At 41.8% G+C, this 26,536-nt stretch overlaps 1 protein-coding gene across 1 annotated transcript; it reads right to left on the bottom strand.

Annotated features, from left to right (window-relative positions):
* Positions 1-145: 145 nt before the first annotated feature.
* On the bottom strand, positions 146-26,490 carry GPR137B (G protein-coupled receptor 137B). Its single transcript, XM_083606088.1, has 7 exons — positions 25,987-26,490; positions 13,079-13,128; positions 8,653-8,875; positions 5,370-5,517; positions 4,017-4,141; positions 2,016-2,140; positions 146-1,053 (listed from the first exon to the last, which is right to left on the bottom strand). The coding sequence occupies exons 1-7, from the start codon at positions 26,356-26,358 to the stop codon at positions 942-944; spliced, it is 1,155 nt and encodes a 384-aa protein (XP_083462214.1). The 5' UTR covers positions 26,359-26,490; the 3' UTR covers positions 146-941.
* Positions 26,491-26,536: the final 46 nt, after the last annotated feature.

The following is a 26,536-nucleotide window of genomic DNA, read 5'->3' as shown; positions in this document are numbered from 1 at the left end:
TTCAGCTGACTCATGAAAAATATTGGCAGAGCCATGGCTAGTAATTGGAAATGACAAACACAAGTAATAATTAATGTTGGACAGATATCTTATTCTGGTAAAAAATGGACTCTGGACTATATACAGTGATAAATACTAATAAAACTTTTGGTTTTCTATTAAGACTTGGACAGTGTTTATTCTTAAGCTTACATACAGATCTGTTGTTTGCTTATATCAAATGATGAACTCCTATCAAATGTTGAGCTCATAGGTATCGTGGAAGCTTTTTATTTTATGTCTATTCTTTCCTCATGGTAGGATCCCAAGAAACGGCATATAAAATTAGCAGTTTCTCATTAATCACAATTGGTAATACTTAATTGTCATCCATTCCATACATGCATCAAGTAATATTAGACTTTTTATAATGAACGTTTTGTTGGAACTAGGAGTATTTTAAAAATGTTTTTATATCAACATTGCCAAAATAGTTTGTATGATGGTCACAACTCATCATCATATCCTACTGAATACATTACAACATGAGACACAAAACTATTTCTGTACATATAAACAGTGACAATATAAGAAAAGGGCTATAAATTTATAGCAGTAGTTTTCCAACATAAAAATAGATAATACAGAATACAAATATTTTCTCTTAGGCTGCAGTCTTGTAATAACACCTCTGTATTTTGTCTTCATTATAAAAGGAGACACAGTGACTTCAGTAGGAGTGCTCCTATGTATAATTAAAGTACATGTGCAAATCTTTGCAAGATCACATCCTAAGCAAGGCATATTGGAATGAAAATATAACTATGGTAAACCTGTATGGTTTAACTAAGTAAACCTATAGCTTGTTTTTACTCCTATGTTTTTCCATGGGCCATGTTATGCCCCTGTAACTTGTGCCTTATGACTGATGTTGATTTTTTAAAACCAACATTGGTTTGGTGCTACATAGGGCTTGGTCGTTCTATCTCTGTTGTATAATCCTGCTGCACGGATCCAATGTGAGGTATAAAGCTGTTGGTTTGATGTCCCCAGTCATAGTAATCAGGGGAGAAACTAGAAAACAAAATTAAAGAGAAATTAACTTGGTAAAATATAGGCGATAAAACAATACTTCAGGTCATGTGTTCCTGTGAAGTTCTAAGCAGGCACTAGACAGCCTTTGGTTTGAGGAATTGTGCAGACATGTTTGCTGCAATCCTGTGGTTCCCGGAATGAATTCCTGCTGCAGCTGGAAAGGAATTCGCTAGAGGGGCATAGGATCACACAAGAACATAACACTGTGGCTTGGCTTAAATTTTATACTTAGCTGTTAATCCAGGTCATCAAGAGTTCTATGCTGACAATCCCCAATTGTACTGGAAACTAAATCTGAGTACAACTTTCATTTACACGCAACATATTTTGATGAGACACATTAATAAAGATTCCAACAATAACTTCTCTGCATGTTTGTGGCATTTATAACCTGTTTAGCTGGTTGTCTTCCCAGCTTTGTGTAGAATAATGAATTGTAGGAATTAATTCCTGTTCTTCTGGTGTCTCCCAGTCCTGTACAATCTAATAATGCGGGACATTGGGGAATGAAACTCAAATTTCCATGGAGTATACAGAAAGAGGTTGGAATCACACATAAACCTGAGTGATAGAAGCTAGGCGTCACAGAAGCGTGGCAGGATACTGTAAAGAATAAATTGTTATTGTGGCAAAATACTGGGCATAATACAGCCAAGTAGAACATTTGAAATCAAAAGGTCCCCCTTGAAATTAATGGGTGTTGTACAATTGTGTTTCTCTGCTGACAGAAGGCTCTTTAAAGTAGCCTAGGCTAATTACTCCTTCCCTCTGTAAGCCCTTGTGCCCCTCCACTCTGCTCTAGGAGGACCCTAGGAGGGACTGCAGGAGAAAGGGGGAAATTCTGAAAATTACCTCTGGTCCAGTCACAGAAGCTACCAAAGCTAGAATTCTGCCACAACTGGGCACAATTCCCTTTGGCTCTGTTCATCAGTTTGTCTCACCTGCCATGTATACTGTGCGGTGATATACTCCATGCCAGATCATCATCACTGTCGTATCTGCGAGGATTGTCAAAGAAATAAGATCTTGGACTGAACCCATGAGTTGGTACTATCCCTGGGTTTGTCTAGGGATGAAAGAGAAGTTATTTTGCATTGCACCCATTTCCCGTTGCCGAGTTTTGTGATTTGGCATCTGTCTTTAAAGAGAAATGCAGAGAATTCTAATCACTTTTCTCCTATCCTATCTCCTATCTCACATTTCTGTGCACTCATTTACATGCTGGCCTTCTGCTAAATGTTTCTGAATATAGCCCCTGTTCCTTCTCCTTTTGCTTGGAGGGAAATGATGGGAGCGAACAGGAACAGACAATATAAAGTTAAGTCTTGCAAAGTTTCCAAAGCATAATAAGAGTATCATTAGTAAGCAAATGATCTGGCTTATCTGTTCTAATTTACACTCTGATTTAACAAGCCACCTATTCTCCATTGAGACATGCCCAAATTATCTCGTCTTTTGTTATCTGATTTGACATTGAATCTTTGCAATTTCTTTTTGAACTCTAATGTCCCAAACTAAATACAGGGGCCCAAATTAATAGAATCAGAGAATTGTAGGGTTGGAAGAGACCACAAGAGTCATCTAGTCCAACCACCTGAAATGCAGGAATTTTTTGCTCTATGTTGCACAATCCCAAGATTAACAGTTGCATGCTCTACCAACTGAACTATCTTCTAGTCAACAGCTATTATTAGGTTGCTCACAATACCAGTATGGTCATTAAAAAAAAAAAATACTAAAATGGCCACAGAATTATATTTGCTCATTGTTATCATGAAGAAACTGGCTTAGCTTGGCATTATTTTGTCATCTTAGATTTGAGAGGAAACCATTTTTCACCCAGTGTCTCTCATTGTGAAACGTATAGTGTCATGAGAGAAAAAATAATTAAATTATGAGGATCTTCTTTGAATAAGATATAAAGTAATACAAACTTAGTCAAAGGAGTCTCTATTGCAATTTAAACTGTCATTTAATTCCCTGTTAACAAAGCTCTGCTATGTACTTATATAAACTTCCAGTCTCATATATAGTACAGTGTATTACTATTTTTTTTTTGGCTATTACTCCCCTCTAGTGGCTAATTTCCAGAATATCCAATTCCAAAATCCATATTTGGGAGATACTGTGGTTGGCTCAAAAAGTATCACAAAACAGTACACAAGCTTTAGAATTCTCCATAATGCTTCATCAGGCTCAATGATAAACAAAGCAAGGGGTGCATCTTGTAAGAGCCTTAAGGTGGGAGGAGGTAGCCGGCATTCTAATATGGTTATGCAGGCTAATCTTTAGGATTTGAATTGAAGATGAGAAAATGATTTTTTCCCCCAATTTTATCTTAATTTTTAAAGAACTTTTGATTTTAAAAACAAATGTTTTTGTGTATTTCCCTAATTTTCCAGCCTGGGGAAATACCAAAAAAGTAAAAAAGGCTACATCACTTACATACAAAGATTTTGGAACACAAATATGCAAAACAAGAATCTGGTTTAAATAAAGTGAAGCTCTATACACTGATCTGTCCCCTCTCCTTTGTAACATTTTGCAAACTTCTGCTTTAAATGTAACTTTAAAAAGATGAATTCTTAAATGACTTCATAGTGAGTCACAATAAATTGAGAATGAGGCAAGCAAATCCTTCCTTATCATAAATATTTGCAATCCAGATATTTTGAGCCAACAACCCTGTGCCACCTTCCCCCAAAGCTGAGAGCCCCTAATATCAGGAAATAATTGCCTTTAATGACTCTAGAGCAGAATGGGCTGAGCGGAAGAATAATTATGCAAAAACAAAGGGTGGTGTCTGTATTGATCAATAAATGTGTGCACTCAGATTTTAGAAGGGACATGTGACATTGCTAGGACAGGAGAGGCATTTCCTTTTAAAAAAACAGAATATCAAGAAGTGGGCATATGTTGAATGCAGGGAAAATATAACTTACTAGGTCTTTTGTAGGGTTTCGGACACGGAAGAAGAACACCACTAAGGATGTGGGCAGAAGTTCCCATACAAACAGGATTACTCCAAATACAACATATCCAGCATCACCCAACTGACATTTCAAATCTGCCTGTTGCAAAATTAAAGTTAAATATGTATTAGATGTACAACTAAATTCAGCATTTGCTAGCAACCCCACAACCTCCATCTATTGCAGAATGCATAAGGAAAACATTTCTGCATGCAGAAATGCTACTCTTTCGCCATTCTCTGTGAAAATCAACTGGATAAAATACATCTCTGGGCATCAGAGATGGCCTAGATGCAGCTACAATTTTCTTGGCCCAAATAAACAAAGAACCAGCATCTATGTAGGCAGGCAGGTTTCAGAGGGATTTTCTGACCAGCAGATCCCACTAGTCAGGATGCCATGACCAGTGGGCACTTTAAACATGCTGAACTAAGTAGATGGACTCTTCCACAAGCTGTTTTGGGGATGTACTTATAACATGAGAGACACAGTGTGCAATTTTGGCCTAGTTCTTAGTCACGCTGGAAGGGTTATACCCATGAATCACTCGTGGATAAACTGACCTGGTTGGATTTCTCGGAATGAATCACAATTGGGGCTAAACTACATGTGATACGAAATGTGTCACTTGAAAGCATGCCAGTTGTTTAGTTTTTTAAAAAATGTGCAAGGGGCAGACAAGTGCAGCTCTTCCTTTTCTGCCTATGAGCCAAATGAACCTTGCACCATGCTGCTGCTGCTACTACTTGGTTGGGCATCCTGTGATGATTTAATTACAAGAGTAGCTCCAGTGAAATCTGTAAAATCTAAAGCCCAATTAGACTTAAGACTTGTTGGCAGATAGAGCTTCTTATAGCCTAAAAGGAATGCTTTCTTAAGGCTTTTCCATGGGTTATTTTTTTATGAAGTCATCATACCAAAACCAGGCAGATGCACATGGTAGGTTTCCTCAAGATAATTTCATTATTTTTCTGCAGGACAAAGTGGTTATACTGCCTTACTCTCCTCCTTATATCACATTCCTGGACTACAAAATGCATTTAAATGAGTCCTACATATAAATGGCTCTCCAGCTAAGCTTCTGTAGCCTCTTTTTTTTAAGGTTACAAAACTTTGATATCTAAAAGCTTACATATAGATCTGCACAAAAATTTCTTACCTTGCAGACCGAGCACAGCCTGACGTGAGCAGAACCCTTTGTGGCAAATTATTATTAATTGCAATGCATGTCGGATAAATGGGTGGAGAGGGTCGTTCCTTTTATGCAGTCAAATATCAGTGCAAGAATGGTTTTAATCTTGATATCACAGGAAAGTACTGTACTTGCCTGGTCAGATACATTGTACCAGTCGTAATCAAAAGAATTCTTGTTTTGAGAAAACGATAAAATGAACAGGTTGTAACAGGCTCTTGATGTATAAAGTAGTATAACAATCACTCCTACAGTAGTTAACTGGCATACGGATGAACCCTAAAGGAGAGATTAATACACACATCTTAGTATACTTGAATTTGGGCTTGGAAAGTGAGCACTGAAATGGCATGATTCTAGGAGAATAGCATAGCTGGACATCAAGTTACTTAGAACCATCCCAGATGATGTTTTGTTTAAAACTACAGTTTCTTTTAGTACTGTCAGATGAACAGTGCTCATACTTAACCACATTCTGCAGCTGGGTTCTCATAATAATTCAGTGCCATACTATGCATTGTTATTAAGTAAGAAGTCCTATCGTGTTCAGTGGAATTCAGTCCCAATAAAGTGTGCACAGAATCACAGCCTCTCTTATAGACCAACTTTTGTTGTTTGTTTATATGTTGGGTTGGATCTAAGATGATGTATCTTTCTAGTATTTGAGATTTTATTCCCATCTAGTCTAATTTCCAAGATTTAAGCACATTATTTTAAAAAGCTGTCTGTCTGAACCAAGAACATTTAAATAAGCACATGACACTTTGCTGATCCAAGGGCTTGTGGCATTATTAAAGGAACTGAAATCAGGAAAAAGGATCACGAAAGCTGTGGTGGGACAGTTTACACACAGCAGACGACACTTAAAAGAGGAAATCATTGCTATGTACATATTTGCATTAGAGATAAAATGTTGTTGCTATGGTAGTCTGGGAGGAACAAGCTGAAATAAAACTTCCCATCCTATTACAACCAAGTCTAAAAATGGAACTATATAGCTGGCGTTTTCAGTATGGTATTTCCCCAAATTAACCAACTGAGACAGAGCAGTTTTATGTGGCCTTTTACACTGCAGTTTCTCTAACCTAATAAACACCCATGCTTCCCAAGATCTTATATAGATTTGGATTTGAGTCCTCGTTCAGCTCATGAAGCTCTCTGGACAGCCATGGCCCAGACATGCACAGCCTTACCTACCTCACTCACAATGTTGTTGGGAAGGGTGTAGCCCTCACCCATGAACCCAGCCCTAAGCCCCATGGAGGAAAGGTGTATGTGTCAGTCCCTGTGCAGCCAGTTCATTGATTTCTGTAGATTTCTGTGTCATGACTGAAGGAATAAAACCAAACAGAAATCCTGCAAAAAAGGATCATCGCTCTGTTGTGCTTCTGCTGAAGTAATATCCAAAATATCACTTTCCAAATTGCATGTGTGCAAGAGCGAACACTGTACCTTATATTCCAAATATCCGATAGATTTACCACTTGTAGTGTTATGACCCAAAATCCCTCATTTGTTACTTTTTGTGCTGAAATGCATTGATGTGATACCAGGACATTTGAGTATGGTGGTGGATTATTTCAACCAGCTTCAGTGCCACTCTGAATTTTTTAGACACATAATATGTATGCAAAACAGAATCCAATAAAGTAGTGAACCTATTTAAATGTGGCAGTAATTGTTTAAAGAAAAGATATACATTGTAACATCACTAAACATGGATTTCTTATCCTTAACTACCCAACCATAACTCAGTCAGGCTAAGGCATGAGTAGGCAAACTAAGACCCAGGGGCCAGATCCGGCCCAATCACCTTCTAAATCCGGCCTGCGGATGGTCCGGGAATCAGTGTGTTTTTACATGAGTAGAATGTGTGCTTTTATTTAAAATGCATCTCTGGGTTATTTGTGGGGCATAGGAATTCGTACATTTTTTTTTTCAAAATATAGTCCGGCCCCCCACAAGGTCTGAGGGACAGTGGACCAGGCCCCTGCTGAAAAAGTTTGCTGACCCCTGGCCTAAGGTTTTTGGAAGAGGAAATTAACTATCTGTGAATCTGTTTTTCACTTTGATTATTCATATTTTTTTTTCTTTTCCAATTATATCCTGCCTTTCTTCCATCATGGAACCCAAGATACTCTCCTGATCAGGCACTTAACATACCCAAACTTGTTTAGCTTCTGCAAGGTGCACCTCAAAACATGTCCTGGGACCATACTGTTTGTCCTTATAGAAACAGGCACAAGCAATGAGAGGGGGGAATGGAAATGTGCATTGGAAAAGAGTGTGCTGTGCCCAAGTCACCACAGGGTGGTTTCATGAGGTAATTCATTTTCACAGACAAGCCCCACCCTTATTTCCCAGAAGTCACAGCAAAGCAGTAACATCTATGCTGAAGATTTGCAATCCAGTGCACACTTTCCTAGGAAAAAAATCGATAGTACTTATTCCTGATCAAAAATGTATAGGATTGCACAGTAGCAAATCAATCGTAGCAAGCAATGTTTACTTGGAAGGAAGCCCCACTGTGTTCAGTTGGCGTTATTAAAGGGAGACTAAGCATATTAAATAATTATATAAAATTCTTTAAAATAACCAAATTACCATAGGAAACTAAATCGGCATGAAGGACTAGCACCAACATAGAACAAGAAGTCAGCTTGTGGCATTTGTCTGGCAGAACAAGAGACATTTTTCTAAAAGTTGCCAAATATGAGTCTTGGTGGGTCGTGTTCAGGAAGGAAAGCAGGTATGCTCATCAGACTATTAAATACCCATGGGATGGAATGCCGACATATGAATAAAAAGAGACAAGTGGGAACACTGAAAGAAGAGAGGGGAAATGAAGAGAAGGAAGGGAGATAGCCGCCCATAACCTTTGCTACGGAAATGAACTGAGAAGAATTATATTATGAATTTTGTTTTTCTGAATCCCTATCACTTTCTCCAACTAATGGGGGAAAGGGCAAGAATTGAGGTAAAAACATAAGCACTCAAGGACAATGTCGTTTCTGAGCCTAATTCCGCTGTTGCAAAAGGGAAAGCAAGTAGCCTTCTTCTACCATTAGGCAATGTGGGGAGTGGCATCAGAGAGAAGTAAGGCCCCCTGCATTCAATGGCACTTACTCCCTAGTATGTGTGCAAAGGACTGCAGCCTAAAGCTAATAAAATGAACATAAATCCATATTGACTTAATAGAAAAAAACAGTGGGTGGGCCACCTTTTTCTCTCATGAGTCACATACTGTGGGGACAGAACTAGAGATACGTCCTTGGGGAAAACCATGTCTGTTTGAAGTGATATGATACTGCTTTAAATGTATAGGGCCTTGTTCTTCAACATATACCACTCACTTTTCCTCACAAAGATACAATTCCCCCAGAAGTTGTACAAATGTCTGAAGTTGTACTTTACCTTGGATTCCAAGTAAATATTTGCTAAGGACATCTTGGAAATCTTGTAGAGACAAACGGAGAGCGAGATGGCACAGAGCACAAACAATGAGTCGTTTATAGCAACCCGGATCAATACAATGATCTTCCTTTCTGAATTCTCTATTCTCACAAGTATGGCACACGTTAGATTCACCAGGAGGAAAAGTAGACTGACAACAAATGACACGAGATAAAGAGGCAACCTAAATGGGGAGAAGGAAAACGTTGCTTTTTAAATGATTACCTTTTTAGCAAATGTTAATAAAATGCACAGGGTTATCCAAGAATATATACCCTCCACTACAATTTCTAGAGGAGTAGCCGTGTTAGTCTGTCGCACATAAGCAATGAAGAGTTTTATGGCACCTAACAAATGTCCTTTTATAGGATTGGGGTGGTGGTGGTGGTATAGATGGCATCTGGGACAGGGTCTCCTCAGTGGTGGTTCCTCATTTATACAATGCTGTCCCTCATAAGGTGAGAAAGGTGCATCTCTCTCATTGACTTTCAGAGGTTATTTGTTTGTTTGTTTGTTTGTTTGTTTGTTTGTTTGTTTAGTATACCACCCTATACTGAATGTATACTTAAATACATTCCTGTTTACCCAGGCATTTGATAGCTGAGTAAAACTGGCCATAGCAAGCTTGAAATTAGTAACTGGGAGGTATGTTCTAAATGATTTTACATGTTTTTAGATGGTATTTCATTTTTTAAAAAATTAATTGTATTTTTGTTTAAATTGCATAGTTTTAACTTTTTGATGTTTGCTGCCCCGGGTTTTTTGAGTGGGGCAGGACAGACATAATAATAAATAATATTTGGGTCCTCACCAAGCCTGTGGTTTTGTATCTGTATCTGTAAGATGGGATTCTGTAGAAGTGGTCAAACCAGTTTCTTTGTTAATGGCCACAGGCAAGTCTGTTAAGCATCTTTTTGCTCGACTAAAAAGAGTTGGCCAAATACAGGCGTGCTGCCATAGAAATGACTAGGTAATGATGTTTCCAAAAGTAGGGAACAGGCCTCCCACCCTCACTTGGCAGGTGGCGATATCATCCTGGGTGTAGTCGAAGGGTAGGCCAGGAGCCAGTCTGTTCTAGTCACCTTTGGAGCTGGAAACACACAGAGACTTCACTGTTTGAAGATCTGTTGGAGAGTTAAGACTGTGAGCTCTCCCATCTTATGCTCAGTGTAAATAAAAGAAATGATAGTCTCCAATGATCTTCATTCCAAGGAAACCCAACTCAAAGGATGATCTGCACCCTTGAAATCTCTCTCCGCTCAGAGATTGGGCTGTACATAACAGTGTAAATGGCAAGCTTTTGTGGACTACAGTCTACTTCATCAGATGCATGAAATTTTATCCCGAGTTATAGGAATACTGTATAGGCACATAGCTTAGTGGGATGGGGATTGTAAACATTGAGGTCAGAAGGAAATTAAATGCAGAAAGTACAGTGGTGATAGTTATGTTATTAACAGCTACCAGTGACAAATCAATTGTTAAAAACACATTGGTAAACTAATTAATTCATGCTGTGTGATTTTCTTTTTTAAAAGACTTTGAACCGATTCAGGCCACAAGTGATAGCAATGAATCCTTTGGTAGATTCATTGTAATTCAATGGTTTCATGATGTAATCTTCCTTTGAAGCTCCTTTTTTCCAACAATTAATTTCCTTCTGATCTTACAATCTGTAACTCTCCTCTTCTCCACCCCACCCCCCATGTTCACCCCTGTAACTCAAGATAAAACTTGTCATGTCTGATGAAGGGAACTGGAGACCTGAAAGCTATGTCATAAATAAATTTGCTAGTCTTTAAGGTGCTATGAAACTCTTCATTGTTTCTTCATGACAAAATAGTTCCTTAGCTTAAGGCACACACCATACCTTTGAAGCACACTCTTTCTCACAAATAATTCTGGGCACTGTAGCTTACCCCTCACAGAGTTACAATTCTCAGCAACCCTTAACAAGCTACAATACTCAGAATTATTTGAGGAGGAAAATGTGCTTTAAAGGTTTGAATACAACTTGGCTTAATACATTTCGCTGCCTGAGGCAAAGGAGAAGATTGCCCACCCCCCGCCAAAACACACAATTCCATGTACAGAAGCCAACCAAAGCGGCAGTGGAATCCCACTGCAATGCTGGTGATGGGACCAAGTTCTCCATTTCACTTGAGGACAGCAGTGTAGCGGTACAGGCCACACAGCACACAGGACTCTTGTGTTCAACATCTCACTGTCATTCGCCCACCAGGTGCCTGCTGCAAATGCTGCCATGTGTGCCGTACATGATCAGCCATTATTAAAGTTTCTGCACAACAACGTTTGGTAAAGTAGTAGTATTTAGCAACTGACATTATTGCCATTTATAAATGTCACTTGATCACCACAGATTCAAATTACCCACAGAGAACCAAAGGTTGTTGGAGTGGGAAGTACCTTGAAGGCAATCCAGTCCAACACCCTACAGAACCAGTGTGGTGTAGTGGTTATAGCCGTGCCAAATTTAGGGTGTTGCAGGAGGTTTCCCTGCACAGGGTGCTGAGCCAAGGGGGCACATAGTAGTAGTAGTAGTAGTAGTAGTAGTAGTAGTAGTTGTTATGGTAGCTAATCAAAGTACTCAAAGTAATTATTGTGAAAATAATAAATATTTGGAGTGGGGGGAACCAAATTTTGACCTCACTCAGGGTGCCATATTACCAAAGTCTACCCCTGGTTAGTGTGTTGGACTGGGACCCGGGAGACCAGGGTTCAAAGCTCCACTCAGCCATGAAGCTCATGCATCGCAAGCCTATCACTTACTCTCAGCCTTACCTACCTCACAGGGTTGCTGTGAAGATAAATTTGGTGGTGGGGAGACCTACCTATGCCACCTTGCACTCATCAGAAGGTGAGATATAGAAATAAAAACAGCAATCTGTTTTAAATGTACTAAAAAAGTGGCATCCTTTGCTGAAACTGATCCTGAACAGACTGCAGCATTTGTACTTCGGAAAGTAAGTAGTTAAACGGTTGCACGGTAACCACAGCCTGTGAACTTGTTCCATGGAAATCTGATTAAGCATCACGCACTTTCGAAACTCTTGTAGGGAGAGGCAGAGTACAACATGTGTTTGTGAACACATCCAAACAATATGCTTAAGCCATGAATTAAAAACACTCCTGTCAAATACAGAAACGGAAGGCTTCCTTACTTTACCATGTTTGCTCAGAGAAACAGGACCACAGTTGCCTCTCATGAAGGAAAGTCTAGGCAACCTCTACCCATGGATATTTTCAAGTTGGAAAACACTTTACACCTTCCATGTTTCATACCTATGTAACATATGTTTAACAAATGGTGATAAATGCACACATATCTATTTAGCTACATGCATGCATTGTAGTCCAACAACAAATGTAGGGCTACAGGTACCCTACCCCACCTCCAAGGGGGTTGTGCACTTGGAGAGGTAAACTTGGAGGACATTAACTGCAGCTTCAATGCAAGCAACTTCTTGGTTCCCTCCTGTCTTTCTTGAGTCTTAATAACTGCATATGACCAGGTGTTATGTGTAACAGCTCTCCCCAGGCTCTCAGCTTCTACTAGGATCCTCCCTAATGAATCCTGGCACAGGGTGAGAAAACTGGCATGGCATGGAAAAGCAAGGCATCCTGATTCTGAGGCAAGGATCGTGGTAGCCTAAAAATTCCTTATGTGGGCATTTCAGGGCCTTCAAGACCTAACTCCAGTCCTCTCATGTTCATTGCTGTTCCTTGCACATACTATGCATAAAGAAAACCACAACACTTATTTCAAAGCACGGTAGGCTAAAATGTTACCTGCTGCATTGCAGGATCCCTTCGGGAGAAGAGAAGGCTAAGAAACAAACCCTACACAATTCAGGAGTGGAGACCCTAAGATGGTGGGATGGCGTCTTGCACACCTTCTTCCAGCAACTCCTGCATTTAAACTGGTGCCAAACATATTGCTCTGCTTTCCTTTGGACCACATCAGTGAGGCCAATATGGAGGTCTTGTCATCTGGGCAAAACAGGACCTCCATACACACTGCCCAGGCTTGTGCTACTTTGGTGCGACTAACACAGCAAAAATAGTGCAGGAGATAGCAATTACAAGTTACCATTCTCTGGAGCCACAACAGGCACTGTGATTCTCTAGTGGTTTAACTTCATTCCCAGAGGTGCACTCCATGGTCTCTCGAGACAGATGAATGCCAACAATAAACAGACTAAAGTGTGCCTCAGAATCACTAAAACTCTCAAGAAAATGTTGCAATGTAATTACTACTTCTTTCAGTAGGTGAATACAGTTCCTATGGAGATGTATTACAATATGGCCCAGCCAGCAATGAACGGTTGTTTTTCCTTTTATTCATTACAGGAAAGGTGTTTCTTACCTGTATTTAAGTAGTTCTGGTGAGTATTTTGATTTAGCTTTGAAAATCACCTGTAATAAAAATGAAAGTGCATACTTTACTTACACAGTTGAAGCTTCAAATATTGTTAACACTCTCTTGTCCCTTTAATAGAGATGGGCCTTTGCTGAGCAGGCTTGGCTTCTCCATTGAAGTTTGCTGGGCTGTGGGACTGAGAACACTGTTGTTTAATGTGGATACTAAGCTTCCTGTATCTCCATTGTCTATATCATGTTCTCCAAATCACTGCTTTCCCACACTTTCCAGTCCCTTTGTCTGGATTTTCCAATACCTGAGATCCTCCAAAAAGGAGAACAAAGAGCAGAATGTCATATGGAAGCACATGAAGCTCACTTGACACATTAAATGATGGTATGGATGAGCCCTCTGTCACATCCCAAGTAAGTTGATTTCCCATTGCTCAGCTGCTTTTACAGAACATAGGTATTTCCTGATGACCAATTTCAGCCTGCTTGGCTGAAACCCAGTTGCTTATTGTCCTTTTTCTAGGCTGTTTTACACATAAAAGTAGAAAAAGCAAGTGCCTGATATATATTTAGCATGTGCCCACTTTCACACTGTAACAGGTGAAATGATTAAACATCCTTCTTGTTAACTTTGTGTAAACTGCAGATATGAAGAAGCAGCTGAGATCACTGTGGTTCCCCTCAGTCTGTGTCTCCACCCCAGGTGGACACATGGTAGAAAAGAGTGGAGTCAGGGTTAAAGTAGGTACGTACTAAATACTTAACAGCAGGAGTAGCCAATGTGGTATCCATCAGGCAATAGTTAGGAGTGATGGGGACAGGAGTCAAACAACTGTATTGGAACTATATAGTACGTATATATCCTCTTCTGTCATGTGTGAACATCCCTAAGGAGCCCTAGTAGAAAAACACTTAATATATACCAGGGGTGGGGAACCTCCAGATGTTGTTGGATCCCATCTCCCATCAGTCCCAGCCACCATAGTCCAATGATCAGAGATTATGGGAGCTGCAGTCCAGCAGACGGGTTCCCTTCCGCTGTTTGAAATAGAAGCCTTTAACAGTGCAGTTCTATGCAAATCAGAAGCAAGTCCCAGCTTATTCACTGGGGCTTACTCCCTAGAAAGTGTGTTTAAAGACCTGGATGCATAAAGACCTGAGAACTGGCACATTCCCCATTTTTTTCTGATCTAAATATATTCTGTGCCACTTCCTCTTAACCTTTTCCACATGCTTCAAACTTGCTAATATGTTCCAAACTTGTTACTCATATTCATCACTATCCTCTAATTCATCTCCATTTTGTTTTCATCCTTGTAAAAAATGTGGTGCTCACAGCTAATCTCAATAGTCCAAGCCTAAGCACAAATTTCAATACCTAGGAGTTATTTTTCAATACAATTTGGGGTGGAAAGCTCACATTCAACACCTACTTAATAAGGCCAAAACCTTGTCATATGCGCTCCTCCGATTCTTCTTTTCGGACGGAGCTTTGCATGTTCCCTCGGCCCTAAAGGTGTTCAAGGCAAAAGTGGTTGCCGTGCTTGCTTATGCTGCCCCGCTCTGGGCCGTGATGACAGATCTCGCTCCCCTTGAGACTCTGCAAAGCCAATTCCTACGTCGGCTCCTAATGCTCCCCCTGTGCGTAAGCAACGCAGCCATGCGACTAGAATTGAAGGTCGCATCCTTAGAAACTTGCCTGTGGAAGCAAGTCTTCAATTACTGGCTATCATTGTGGCATAGATTACCAAACCATTACCTTGCCCAATGCTTATGGCGAGATGAATTCTCTAGCCTTTGGACTAGTAGAATTCATGCCAAACTCCTGAGTTATGGAATCTCTCCCTCAGATTCCCTAAAACTAGACCAAATCACTGCTCAGAGACTGATCCGCCAAAGACTGGATGACATCGATTTACAGCGAAATTATACGCTGGGGGGAGGTGTTTGTTCGCCCCAGAACATTGGTATCACTTTAACTTACTGCGTTCCATCATACCTCTCCTCCCTTTCGACTGTTGCCCATAGACTGGCCTTCACCAAAGCGAGGTTTAATGTTTTTCCCTCTAATGTCCTGAGACATAGGTTCTCAAAGGGCCAAGCTCCCGCTGTGTGCGAATGTGATAAGGTGACGCCGGAGTCGCTCCAGCACATTATGTTCACTTGCCCCTTGTTTAATGTGCCACGGGCAAATTTGTTGGGATCAATCATACAGAAACTAGAGGGTACCCCACCAAAATTCCACCTTGCCCAAATCTTGCAGGACAAGGATACCCACACGACCCTGAAGGTGGCTAGGTTCCTAGTTGCTGTCCTTTCCCAAAAGCGACGCCAAGGAGCTCTACAAGCTAATTAAGGCGTAGCATGCCTTTCCATTTTATAGTATTTTATTGTTATAGTGGTGTTTTAGCGATCGTTTTTTTTCTCCTTACGGCACAAACTGTTATTTATGTGTTGTTTTTACCTGTATGGGCCTATGGCCGTAATAAATGATATTCTAAGCCTAAGCACACCTGTAAAAAGAGCGTGGCTCTCCAATGTTAAACTGGGAGGCAGGAAGTAGAATAAGCAAACACTTGGAAAAAGTACGCATGTCTTCTCTTGCACTCATATGGTGATGTAAACACCAAATAATGGGCATTGATACTTATAATTGCCCCATCTTGTGTAGATACACAATATGCTATTTGCTTAGGCTCCAAAACATAAAGGGTATCTTTCCCCTATTTTATCCCTGTGAGGCAGGCCAGGCTGAGAAATAGTGGGTGGCCCATAGCTACCCCAGGATGGCGCAAGCCTGATGTGAAAGACAAGATGGTGGTTCCTCTATTCCACATATAAAAGCTGACCAGACTGACAGCTGAATCTGATTTTAAAACACTGGTGACAGGATAGCACCCTCCACCATATCCTAGGGCAGCAAACTAGCCTTCAGTTTCTTTGTAGCAAAATGAAAAGCAGGGATTGCAATCCCATAAAGTAGCTTAAATATGGCTGGCACAAACAATCAAATTGCTTAAAGTTGTAAAGATTTTCAGCTCCATCTGGTAGATTACATCTTAACAACGAGTCTTTTCAGCATCAAATACCAGTATGTGTTGGCCATGGTATAAACATGTGTTAGGAATACTTACAGAAAGAATTTTCCTGAACCGATTTGCATTCTTATTTCTTGTTTCTAGGCATGTCTTTGAAATACCTTTGCTAACTTCTCTTTGAGGATAAACATTGAAAAGTCAAAGATGTGATTACCCTGATGGAATCACCATAATTCCAAGTGTTGCAAACACAACTGATAAGAATACACAGATTGCTTGTTTACTTTATTCAACGTTATTTTCTTTTCCCCTGTGAAGATCACTGAACTAATCAGGATGTGGAAACAACACTTCACATACCTATGTCACAAGAACACAAGTGACAATAAAATGAAAGTGATCAGTGAATGTAAACGTGTGCAAGGAAAGGTGTATACAATACAGAATTACAAAACACAAGTTAAACAAACTGTGGCCACTGTATATCCAAATAATACAGATAGTAATTGACAAGATATCCAGGATTGTATCTTGTTTCATATTCCTTCCGAAATGAATTGGAGAATTATTCATGGGTGGGAATCATTAATCCCCTTATAGCTTCAATCTTTTCTTTCAAAAGGGTGTTTTGATACACAAGACTTAACATAAATGATGTATAATCCGAATGTAAAAACTACATAGACCAGAATGTTCATTTATATTACAAATGCCTCTCTTCCACTCTTGCTTCTGCATCGACTTTCCAACAGTATTTGCATGTGAGGGAACTACAGAGGCCATTCATACTTCATATATGAAAGCACCCTTTGTGTTGAGTAACGGCCACATTCCATATTAACTACGTGTAAAACACAGCCTGACAGCAGATACATTTGGAGAGCCAAGAGGAAAAGCTACACATGACAAGAGAAGACAGAGAAATCTCAGGAAAGGGACCCCGACCGTTAGGTCCAGTTGCGGATGACTCTGGGGTTGCGGCGCTCATCTCGCTTTATTGGCCGAGGGAGCTGGCGTACAGCTTCTGGGTCATGTGGCCAGCATGAATAAGCCGCTTCTGGCGAACCAGAGCAGCGCACAGAAACGCCATTTACCTTCCCGCCGGAGCGGTACCTATTTATCTACTTGCACTTGACGTGCTTTCAAACTGCTAGGTGGGCAGGAGCTGGGACTGAACAGGATTCGAACCGCTGACCTTCTAATCACGTCCCTGGCCTCAGGATCACTAGCCAAGTTGAAAGACACTAAACGCTGAGAAGGAAACAAAAACCATTCACTTCGAAATCAGCAGCCTTTAGGACACTGCTCCAGTTAGGGTACCCTTTATTGCACATCTAAGACCCAATAAAATGTACACGGGGTGAACAGGAAGAATGTAACTCAAGCATTATTGCATACACCTGGTGTTGCATTTAAACTGGGCTCTGACCCATTAGCATGGCAACATAGGACCTGCCTACACTACAGGTGAGGCACGTGTAGTGGGTGAGGAGGATCAGATTAAAATGAATTGCCTGGCATGTGCTGCACCAGGTGGGCAAGTTCCTCCTCTCCAGGTTTATAATATTTAAATCAGGCCTAGTTGTGGCAATTCTGGATATCACTTAGATAGGTTAACACACACACACACACACACACACACACACACACACTTCTCTCTCTCTCTCTCTCTCTCTCTCTCTCTCTCTCTCTCTCTCCCCCCCCCCCCGTGTGTGAGAGACAGACAGACAGACAATTTCCTTGGCTAGTAGACCAAAACAAAGCCATGGGGGGATGAGTCAAATGGCCTCCATATGCCCCATACTGAAAAACTGAAAATAACAAGTGTTTTTGCTCCTTCATCTTAGACTATTTAAGGATAAAATCCTTAGACGGGTTATTCAATTTTGTTCTTAATTGTATTGTATTATGTATTATGTATATGTATTATTGTATTATGTATATGTATATGTATTATGTATATGTATTATGCAGTGAATCTTACCCAATGGATCAAGATAACTGTTCCTTTGAGAATAAATCCTGTGTTTTGTATGGGAGTGACTTGCTGAAGCACTCTGACTCAGAGTGGAAAGGCATATTACGCAGCAAAAATGGAGTTCCATTCCATTTGTAAACCTAATACGGGGGTGAAACAGGGAATCTACAGGAGAGAAGTGGCAGGCAGGAGTGAGTGTTCGTCTCTTCCAGCTTTTCTCTCTCACCCCCCCCCCAGCACCCTCCAAGCTCTTAACCCAGCCCAATGGCTCCAAAACTATAAATATAATTATTTGGGGAGGGGGAGTCATGGAGGCTGGGGTTGCAAGGAAAAATGAGAAGGACAGAAAGTTCCAAACCCTCCCTACCAACAAAGACACATATTTGGAAAACATCTGGTTCCATCTTGAAAAGTTTGCAAGAAGGGACTCTGAAGGATTTGCAAAAGAGCCGTGTTTCCCAGCTTGTGGACCCACAAGTAAAGTAAAACCAAGATAATTATTACTTTAATCCTCAACTGGTATGATGAATTCCTCTTACAACTTTTTGTTTTGTTGGCATATTACTGTTGCATGCCACCCTGATCTCTGAGCAGGGCAAGAGTCCAGGGGTTTGAGGCACTTAAGCAGGGTCTGTGTTTCCTTTTGGAAATGAGGCACAGTGGAGACTGTGGTGTCTTTATAGAATCATAGAGCTGGAAGGTACCAGGAGGGTCATCTAGTCTAACCCCCTGCAATGCTGGAATGCTAGCTAGATCATACATAACAGGTGTACATTCAACCTCTGCTTTAAAACCTCCAGGGAAGGAGAGCCTACCACCTCTCATGGGAGCACATCCAATTCCTCCTGCTGCACCCCTTCTTCCCCCTTGCCTTCAGCTATTGACTGCTTGCAGTCCTGCCCATCCACACTCTGGATCTCTTTGGCCACCCCTTCCATCTGTGTGCTCCTGGGTCACTTTCAACCCCATGTAGAGTATCATCTGGCAGGGCCCTCACCTCGCATGGAGTCACACTTTCCTTTCCACAGAGCCTTCTCACCCACTCTGCTTGCCGCTGCCCCATCCTGGTCTCGCTGCTGGATAATTTGCTCAAGCTGCTGGCTCTGCTGCTCCACCTGTTGCTAGATTTGCTGCCAGAGCATCAACCTGAACAGCTCCAGGAATGCTGCTGTTCCTCCATCCATCTTGACTCAAGACACACCTCGCTCACTGGCCCTTCTCCAGAAAACATGTATCCCGACTTTTGACACCAGTGTTGCACGCCACCCCAGCCTCTGAATGTTGCGAGATTCCAGGGGCTCCTAGCACTTACTATACAACCTGAGCCTATGATAGAGGGGTCCACAGCATCAACACCCAAAAAGGCTATTATTTCTCCCATAGCTGCAGCCTTGGATTGCAGCAGAAATCAGGCATGCCTCTCTTTCTCTGCTTGCTTCCGGTCCACATCACTGCTAACTCTCAACTCTGGCTTTTGTCCCTCCCACTATCTGTGATTGTTAGGAGAGCCTTAGTCCTCTCACAGGGTTTCCTGTTACACCACCCTGGGAACTGTTGCTCTGCAAGGGACACAGGGGTCTCGTAATAACTCTCAATGCCCTTAACAAACGGCACACTTACGTAATCATATGTGTTCAGAATGATTTTTTTATAGCTTGAGAAGCAATATCCTTTAATCAGATGGTTGTTATTCTTACATTCCCATAACCACAACAGTGAATAACTATGTAAGCACTATAAACATTCTAACAAATTCCACATTAATAGGGATCTATGGTAAAATTCTTCTTGGATGGCTTAAGTAATGGTTATGAAATCGGCAAACTTTAAAATGCACAAAACGAATGGCTGCCAAAAACCTACGGTCCAAAATTCATGTGATAATAAATCTATGGCTAATCATACCAAGTAAATTTCATAGAATCATAGAATCATAGAATCATAGAGTTGGAAGAGACCACAAGGGCCATCGAGTCCAACCCCCTGCCAAGCAGGAAACACCATCAGAGCACTCCTGACATATGGTTGTCAAGCCTCTGCTTAAAGACCTCCAAAGAAGGAGACTCCACCACACTCCTTGGCAGCAAATTCCACTGTCGAACAGCTCTTACTGTCAGGAAGTTCTTCCTAATGTTTAGGTGGAATCTTCTTTCTTGTAGTTTGGATCCATTGCTCCGTGTCTGCTTCTCTGGAGCAGCAGAAAACAACCTTTCTCCCTCCTCTATGTGACATCCTTTTATATATTTGAACATGGCTATCATATCACCCCTTAACCTCCTCTTCTCCAGGCTAAACATGCCCAGCTCCCTTAGCCGTTCCTCATAAGGCATCGTTTCCAGGCCTTTGACCATTTTGGTTGCCCTCCTCTGGACACGTTCCAGTTTGTCAGTGTCCTTCTTGAACTGTGGTGCCCAGAACTGGACACAGTACTCCAGGTGAGGTCTGACCAGAGCAGAATACAGTGGCACTATTACTTCCCTTGATCTAGATGCTATACTCCTATTGATGCAGCCCAGAATTGCATTGGCTTTTTTAGCTGCCGCGTCACACTGTTGGCTCATGTCAAGTTTGTGGTCAACCAAGACTCCTAGATCCTTTTCACATGTACTGCTCTCAAGCCAGGTGTCACCCATCTTGTATTTGTGCCTCTCATTTTTTTTGCCCAAGTGCAATACTTTACATTTCTCCCTGTTAAAATTCATCTTGTTTGTTTTGGCCCAGTTCTCTAATCTGTCAAGGTCGTTTTGAAGTGTGATCCTGTCCTCTGGGGTGTTAGCCACCCCTCCCAGTTGGGTGTCATCTGCAAATTTGATCAGGATGCCCTTGAGTCCATCATCCAAGTCGTTGATAAAGATGTTGAATAAGACCGGGCCCAAGACAGAACCCTGTGGCACCCCACTAGTCACTCTTCTCCAGGATGAAGAGGAACCATTGATGAGCACCCTTTGGGTTCGGTCAGTCAGCCAGTTACAAATCCACTGAGTGGTTTTGGACTAGTGGGCTGCTGTACCAAAAAGGTAAAGGTAAAGGACCTCTGACAGTTAAGTCCAGTCGCAGACGACTCTGGGGTTGTGGCGCTCATCTCGATTTACAGGCCAAGGAAGCTGACGTTTGACTGCTCCGCAGACAGTTTTTCTGGGTCAAGTGGCCAGCATGACTAAGCTGCTTCTGGCACAAAGGAACACCGAAACCAGAGCAGCACACGGAAACGTCGTTTATCTTCCCACAGGAGTGGTACCTATTAATCTACTTGCACTTTTGGGTGTGCTTTCGAACTGCTAGGTTGGCAGGAGCTGGGACCGAGCAACGGGAGATCACCCCGTTGTGGGGATTTGAACAGCCGACCTTCTGATTGGCAAGCCCAAGAGGCTCAGTGATTTAGACCACAGCACTACCCGCGTACTAAAGGAGCTCATAATTACAACCCCCATAACAGAGCCACACCCACAAGAGAGCCCCCAAATGCAGGCAAGTATGACAATCCATTTTTTTATTGCAATGTCTCAAAGAGCAGAAATACCCATTGGATTAGAATCCTATGAACATGAAAAGCCCTGTTGGATCACACCAAAGATGTAGTTTGTCCAGCATCCTTTTCTCACAGTGGCCAAAAAGATGCCTCTGGAAGCCTTGAGCCCAACAATACTAGCCCCACCTATGATTTCCCAGCGCCTGATATTAGGAGGCATACTACTCCAACATACCGTAGAAGACAGTATGTAACTTTTCTGGCTAGTAGCTGCTGACAGCCTTAACCCTCCATGAAATCGTCCAACCACTTGAAAAAATCATCCTAGATGGTGCCCACTATTACGTCTTGTGGCATCAAATTCCATAGTTGGACTTTGGCTGGAGAGACCTTGGTTCAAGTCCATAAAGTTAACCAGGTAACCTTGGGCCAGTCACTGTTTGAACCCAGCCCAGCTATCCAAGCAATTATGTGACAGACCAGACCTGCCCTCCATTTTCCCAAGTTTACAATGCTGGCAAATACAGTGGTACCTCTAGATATGAACGGGATCTGTTCCGGAGCCCCATTCGCATCTAGAGGTAAACATAACTAGCGACGGCATGTCTGCGCATGTGTGCATCGCTTTTCACTGCTTCTGCGCATGCGTGTGATGTCATTTTGAGCATCTGCGCATGCGCAAGCAGCAAAACCTGGAAGTAACGCGCTCCGTTACTTCCGGGTTGCCGAGGAGCGCAACTCGAACGCGCTCAACTCAAAGCGTATTTAACCCGAGGTATGACTGTACTGATAAAACAAATGGCACCATCTCTCCTACTTTGAAAAAGGCACCAAAAAGTGGAGGTGGTTTCCAGTTCAGCTCCTCTGCTTGCGGTTACTGTTAACATGCTACTAACATGCCAACCTGGTGCCCTCCACATGCTGTGGACATTTGCCATCACCCCCAGCCAGCCTTGATGGGAGTTGTAGCCCAAAACAACTGGCGGGCTGGCAAAAGCTGTACTATGAGGTCCAAGATAGCCTCTTGTTCTGCCAATGCTTTGTACATGTTAGTTTACTGGCATAATTTCAACCGATTACCTAATGTATTTCTCCTGCTCAGCTATCCTAATTAATATTATGGGCTTTCTCTTTACAACATGTCCAACTACAAACTTATATTGTTTTGCTAGCATTCAGTAACTTTCCTTCACACCCAAGAGGCTTGGTGTTATGCATGGTGAGACATAACCAATCTGAAGCCTTTCTTATTTTTATTTGGGTGAAAGTTGCCTCTGGACAGAGTGATCTCTTCTCCTCCCTTTCCACACTTGCCCTTGCTTGTCTTCTGTGACAACGTAGATGTGATTTTAACAGGGCACCCTTTGACAACATGCTGAATTACAAGCCAAACTTGCCACCTCCTGTATAGAATCTGAAGCATCCACTCAAATAGGGTATTGTTTCCTCAGAATCAACCCCTATTGTATTTAGTGGAGATTACTTTCATCTAAGTGTGTGCACAAGATTGCAGCCTGTGTGTGATTTATTATCATGGATCTTGCAATTCTTTTATGTAGTTCTCCTTCAAAGGTTGACCTATTTTCTCAACTCTTCTTTTATTAGTATTATTGGGGGCTTTTCTGTACAAGCAAAATCTGCCACAAATTTATTGTTATGATATTGGGGTGCTAAGCTGTAGGCTAGACTCCTCAGATTCCTGCATCTAGCAAGTGTTAAAAGCTAATCAAACAGTCTAAATTCTGGAGATAGCAAAGCTAGCTTCCTGGTGAGCTGATGGGAGATTAAGGGGTTCAGACAGCAAATGGGTGGGAGCCCCTCCCTCAACAGGCAAAGGCAGAGTTATGGTAGAGTGTTGCAGAAGAAAAGCAACAAGCTGGAGAAAGAGCCATGCCTGATTTCTGCTGGAATCCAAGGCTACAGTTATGGCAGAAACAATGCCCTTTCAGGGCATTAATCCTATGAACCCCTCCTTCATAGGCTCAGGTTATATGTGCTATATACCACAGTCACTACTGTGCTTCATTCCTAAAGGAAACACAGACCCTTGATAAGCGCCTGGAACCCCTGGAAACTCACACTGCTCAGAGTTTGGGGTGGTGTGCAACAGTGTTTTAGCTTTTGTGTGCTACTTCTTTCACGTTCATCAGTATAATATCTCACCTGCATTTAACAAAAGACTTGCAGCCTTATTCTGTTTTCCAAAAATGTAATTTTATGTTACTTATAATCTGCTTTGGAAGGATTTGCACCCTGGAAGGAAGTATTTAAATAACTGCAATTAAAAAATAAATAATGTTACATTATATTACAGTGGTACCTCGGGTTAAGTGCTTAATTCGTTCAGGAGGTCTGTACTTAACCTGAAACTGTTCTTAACCTGAAGCACCACTTTAGCTAATGGGGCCTCCCGCTGCTGCCGCGCCACCGGAGAACGATTTCTGTTCTCATCCTGAAGCAAAGTTCTTAACCTGAAGCACTATTTCTGGGTTAGCGGAGTGTGTAACCTGAAGTGCCACTGTATACATAACATATAATGTTTTGATCCTATGCACATATGTTGGAAATAAGCGCCACTGAAGTCAGAGGGGTTTTGTTCCAAGCGAGCATGTAAAGGAACACTGCACAAGCCATTCATTGAGTTCCTCGGTCCTGTATACCTGAAGAAGTGAGGTCCAGCACCAAGGGCCTTCTGGTGGTTCCCTCATTGCGAGAAGTGAGGTTACAGGGAACCAGGCATAGGGCCTTCTCGGTAGTGGCGCCCACCCTGTGGAACGCCTCCCATCAGATGTCAAGGAAATAAGCAGCTATCCTATTTTTAAAAGACATCTGAAGGCAGCCCTGTTTAGGGAAGTTTTTAATATTTAATGCTGTATTGTGTTTAACACTTGATTGGGAGCCACCCAGAGTGGCTGGGGAAACTCAGCCAGATGGGCGGGGTATAATAAATAAATAAATAAATAATATCCCAAATGAGTTGAGATTTCAAAGCCTGCAGAAACTTTGCATTGTATGGCATTTTTAATAAAATATTGCAACTGCTCTGCCCAGCTTCTTTAAAAGGCTGATAATTTTATATTTCCTGCTTGTGTTTGTATACAAAGAAAAAAGAAAATAGGAAAGTAAAATATTGTTTAGTACTAAATATTTGGTGCAAATGATCAAATTGCTCAATGGTATTAAGTAATAATGCTTAGCATTAGTGCATTTCAAGTATTTAAAGCTCACTTCACATGCATTTCTTTCACTAGCCCTAAACAACAGTCCTGCAAAATAGGCCAGAAGGTGAACTGAGGTTGAGAAAACAGTGAGAGGTTTGCCTAAGGCCATCTAGCAAGTTCCTGGCTAAGGTAAAAAAGAGCAGGCTCATTGCTTCTATTCTTAACCCTTGCACCACACCAGATCTGAGACAATTTTCCTGCACATACTTTTGTGTAAGTTTTCACTTGACAGGACTGAAATCAAAACAGAAATAACTCTTGCAATCAGTATAAATGGCCAGAAAGATTTGGATCTCTTGATAGCTAGCTTTGTTAATACTAACCCATCTCTAGGGCAGTGAGACCACAGAGCTGAGATCCAGACGCTTTGCTGAACAGACAACATGTGTGAGTTGCAAAACCTTACTTTGTTTTGTTGGTAAAAATCAGATGACCTGCTTAGTTTGATGAGGAAGCAGTTTCCCTCCCTCCTTTTTCGTTTCCTTATCAGTATCTATTTGAGGATCGGCTTAAGCATTTCATGTTGGGTTTTTAAAGTATCCCCCACATATCCAATACAAGGACAACTTCTACTGACTACTACAAGTGTGCAACAAAGGTTTGTGTAAAAGTAACATGGCTCTCGGTGTATGAAAAAGCACGACAAGTTGAACTATAGTTTATACTAACCGAACAAGGATGTCTTATGGTATTTCATTCAATGCTAAGCTCCTATGCATGAGGAATGCTATCTTTGCTTCTCCCCCTCCCTGAGATTCAGAGACAACAGAGAAACACTCTTTTTGTGCTCTGGTGGGATTTGACTACCTTTTACTCAGAGTAGGCCCACTTAAATTAATAAAAACAAAAAAAATTTTTTTTTTCCTTCCAGTAGCACCTTAAAGACCAACTAAGTTAGTTCTTGGTATGAGCTTTCGTGTGCATGCACACTTCTTCAGATACCAAGAAGAAGTGTGCATGCACACGAAAGCTCATACCAAGAACTAACTTAGTTGGTCTTTAAGGTGCTACTGGAAGGAAAATTTTTTTTTTTTTGACTATGGCAGACCAACACGGCTACCTATCTGTAACTTAAATTAATAACTTAGCCATGTCCATCCATTTCAAAGCTAAGACTTTCTGAATGATTTCTGCATGTACAACTTAGCTGAATGCCACCCTCAAAAAAACACAATCCAGACATGGCCATTTCCTTACCTGAGTGAAGTAAAGATTCATCAGTGTCAGTGTAAAAAACTGGAGGCACACCGGGAAGCAGTACAGCAGCCAGAAGGCGAAAGGGCTGAGAGAATTGGCCGTGACAAAGTCTCTGAAGTAAAAGGAAAAGAGCACCGTCCGAAGCGACGCCCAGAGCAGGCAGAGGAACAGAAAGACCGTCTGGTAGCTGAGCCTCTTGTGCCGGTAGTGAAGGACCAGCCAGAGCTGGATGTAGATGAAGACGAAGAGGAGGGAATAAAAGACCGTGTAGGCAATGGTCAGCCCCAGCTTCACATAGGGAGGCACCGCGGGGCTCAGAGTGGAGGGAAAGGTGTCGTTGCTCAGGGAGCTCCTCCACTCGAGGGCCTCCATCCCCGGCTAACTTGGCCTCCTGCTTCGGCTGCCTCCTCCTCCCTCTCCTCTCATCTTCCTACAGCAGAGGAACTCCGAGCAAGAAAACAAGCCGCACTTCCTCTTTGGCGGCTCACCGAGGGCTTGCAGCACATGATCGCAATCCGGAGTGATTCATGAGGACTGCCTCTGTCAGCAT

Source organism: Podarcis filfolensis (assembly GCF_964270895.1).
Source record: "Podarcis filfolensis genome assembly, chromosome: 3".
NCBI lineage: Eukaryota > Metazoa > Chordata > Lepidosauria > Squamata > Lacertidae > Podarcis > Podarcis filfolensis.
The sequence above is the reverse complement of the archived record's forward strand: the minus strand, read 5'-3'. Positions and strand labels throughout refer to the sequence as shown.